The 3,339-nt window shown below is 39.3% G+C and overlaps 1 protein-coding gene across 2 annotated transcripts in view; it reads right to left on the reverse strand.

Moving 5' to 3' along the window:
* The window catches only part of LOC107098367 (max-binding protein MNT-like), a 20,254-nt gene that overhangs the window by 7,944 nt on the left and 8,971 nt on the right, over positions 1-3,339 (reverse strand). For both annotated transcript variants that reach the window (XM_015396006.1, XM_015396005.1), the window contains one exon: positions 2,254-2,365. In XM_015396006.1, coding sequence (XP_015251492.1) covers positions 2,254-2,365 — 112 coding nt within the window. The remainder of the gene's footprint in view (positions 1-2,253; positions 2,366-3,339) is intronic.

Consider the following 3,339-nt stretch of genomic DNA (forward strand, 5'->3'; position numbering starts at 1 on the left):
AGATGAAAAAAGTTTGATGGAGCTAAAACATAAATGTGGATGGAAATGCCTCAGAGGCTGAACAAGACTTCAGGTTCGCCTGACAGCAGAACAACATTTATCACAACTGTTGTGAGGTTTCTGGTTCTAAAGTGACAAAATGTAGAAAACTTCAGGGGTAATGAATACTTTTGAAAACTTTGAATGAATGAATGAATGAATGAATGAATGAATGAATGAATGAATGAATGAATGAATGAATGAGTAAATAAATAGACTCTCAGGCTGAGCTTCTATAGGTTCCCGAGTGTTCATGTCCACCCATAAGCATCAATCAAAGACATTCCCACGTAAACTCGGCCACAATTAGTCCTGTGGTAAAACACCAAGGAAACTGCAGCCACCCATAGCCGTTTCCTTGGCAACCTTATACGTGGGATCTGGCTGCTTCAGAAGCAGACTGTAGTTTAAAAAAAAAGGGTAAAGACTTGGCCGCAGACAAGGAATGATGTGACTGGACGTCAGCCAGCTGAGTGCTTTGGATCCCCACTATTCCTCAACCCCAAAACACCCATCCCCCCCACACATCATCTGTGGCTCTTTTATTCTTTCCTTTTAAAAGATTGTTGCTATGAATCTTGGGCAGAGAAATATCTGCTCTATCAGGTTTAACTTCAGAGTGACAGCTAAAAAGACAGAGGTTCTCCATGTGGCTCCAACCTTTTAAAACAAGTCTGCAGAGATGAAGAAGGAAAAAAAAAGCTGACATAGCTATAGCCAATCTCTACCTATTCCCCTGTTATCACCATGGAAACACAGCTACATCGTTAACACCTGTCTTTGTCTCCCTCTCTCTCTGCAGTCTCAGATCAGAGGTGGTGAGAGACGCTGACGTCACTGGGTCTGCTGTAGCCATGTGCTCAGATGTCACATGGCTCTAAGAGAGAAGGAGAGGGAGACTGCATGAACTGGTTTCTATGAGCACAGGTGGCAGAAGAAAAGAAAAACAAAGGGTTTGGGGCTCTAGCTGTTGAACATCTAAACAGCAGCAGGATGATCTAAATCCCTTTCAAAGAAAACCTCCCTGGAATTCAGTAAATATGTTTTGATCATGGATAAGACAGAATGTTTAATACGCTATCAACAACAATAACAGAGCCAGCTAATGCTAATATACTGAGGTTTAGATATTTCAATGACAAGGAAATAAGGTGAAATCCAAAAATGCATGAATAATAAAGGGTGATGTCCCAGTAAAGGCCATAGACTGAGAAGAGCAGCTCACTGCTGTCAAGGTTTAAAAAGCTCAAACTCATAAACTCCAATGATTTCCTAATTATTTATTAGCAATTATTAGAATGTCAGAAAGAGGCAAAGGTCTCATCGATTGTATGTAGCAATGAATAATATAGTGTTGCCCCTCCCTCACCTGTTAATGCACAGTGTAGATCAACTTGCTTAAAGAAGGTACTTAAAAGAAAGATAAAACTGCTGTTTAAAACAACTTTCCAGTCAGGAGAACCACTACCATGCCCACTACTACTAATATTTCAGTTTCCGTTTTTTTTTTTTTTAGAATGTATTTGTTTATTTCTTAGCTAAATGGTAAATACTTCTTCAGAACAGCACCCTAAATAGGTCCTCTAATCCCTTTGTGTTGCTTTCCCGGGGGATTCCTGTTCCCTGTGATTTCTCTGCTGGTCGCGTTATGAACTAATTCCCAAATCTCTTGGCCTATTTTAGCTCCTCTCACTAACTTTCCATTGCGCAGCAAACTGAACTTCAAATGTCAATGAATTCATCGCAGAAAAAAAAAGACACTGCAGCACTCACTGTGGCTGTCCTCCATCTACAGGGTTTCTAAACATTTTACCCAACGTAAACACCATGCAATCCCTTCCAGCTATAATTCTTCACCCAAATAAATTCAACTTTAATCATGATTGCTTTACTCTTTCGACTTATAACTCCATCCAGTTCTCAAACTATAAATATATCGGTTTCTGTGCAGCAGCCCATTTAGACTCATGCTTATGAAAAAATAAGTGTACCAAGCCGTAGCATTGTTCCTCAATCTTATGACATGGAATTTACTGGACGGTATTAGACTATACATTACATCCAGCTTTCAGTAAACTGTTAACAAAACATCAGTTGTGTACAAATTGCACAAGCAATATCCCAGAGTTTCTCCTAGAGTGAAAACCAAGGGATTCAGGTTCACAAAAAGGAACAAAACAGCCTTTTTTTCCCCAAAACATTGAACCTACTGACCTGTATGTAGCGGAGTGCACTGCGCAGAACACTGAGGTTAGAGGTTTTCTTTTCATCCACGTTAGGGACGTTCTTCTTTAGCGTCTCGAAACATTCCTTCAGGTGTGCTCTCCTGCATTGTTTGGAAGATAAATTATAGGTTAGTTAAGCAAAATGGAAGTATTCACAGTAACAGTAATGGATGTTACTCTTGTAAGACAGCTTGTGATTTTTAAATTGGTCTGTACTGCATTTTATGACGTTTAAAGGCCAAAAACTATGGCTGTGCAAAAGCGCAGTAAATTAAGAAATGTGCTGCACAAAAAAAAAAAAAAATTGCAGTAGAAAAACGGTGCAAACAAAAGATGCTGCAATCACTACAAATACAAGCAAAAACCTACAATCGAAAAAAACAAAAAATCCTGCAACCGCACAAGGAAAATGATGCATATAGTGAAAAAAGGAGGAGCAAATTGTTACACATAATAGAAGTGCTCCAGACCACTAGAGGGAGTAAAACAAAGAACAAATCATATCAGACTTTTTGCAGCTCGCTTCACCTTTTGCTGCACCTGTCAGCCCCACTTATCTCTATTTATTCCCTGGATTGCCAGAAAAAAGTGAAGCCACTGGCCGGCATGTTGGTACTCCCCACTCCCAGAGATGCGTAGTAAAAATGCCTACTTGTGTAGCATTTGGCTGCAAAAACAAGCAGTTTGCCGGCTGTTGGAAGATGTTTCACAGGTAATTTAGAGTCAGTGGATGTACTAACTAACTAACTAAAATCCATATGTATGGCGATGTATCATATAGTATATTATGTAGCGTAACATTAGTCTGGCTATCTCGGAATGACTCGAAGACTGAATTAGCCACTGACATTGGGTCTAACATTAGAAAATAGAAAGTAGAGTAAATAGAAAGTAATTCACCGTGAAATGTCAATGTAGTAATTCTTTTCTAAGTGGACGATGCTATTGTATTTGTAGTGTTTGTGGAATTTCTCATTTGAAAAAGTCATGGGCCGAAATATATTGCATGTTATATTACCGTATTTTCACGACCATAAGGCGCACCGTACTAAAAGGCGCAGTCTCAGTTATGTGT

Source organism: Cyprinodon variegatus, unplaced genomic scaffold (assembly GCF_000732505.1).
Source record: "Cyprinodon variegatus isolate N-32 unplaced genomic scaffold, C_variegatus-1.0 Scaffold771, whole genome shotgun sequence".
In the NCBI taxonomy this organism is placed as follows: Eukaryota; Metazoa; Chordata; class Actinopteri; order Cyprinodontiformes; family Cyprinodontidae; genus Cyprinodon; species Cyprinodon variegatus.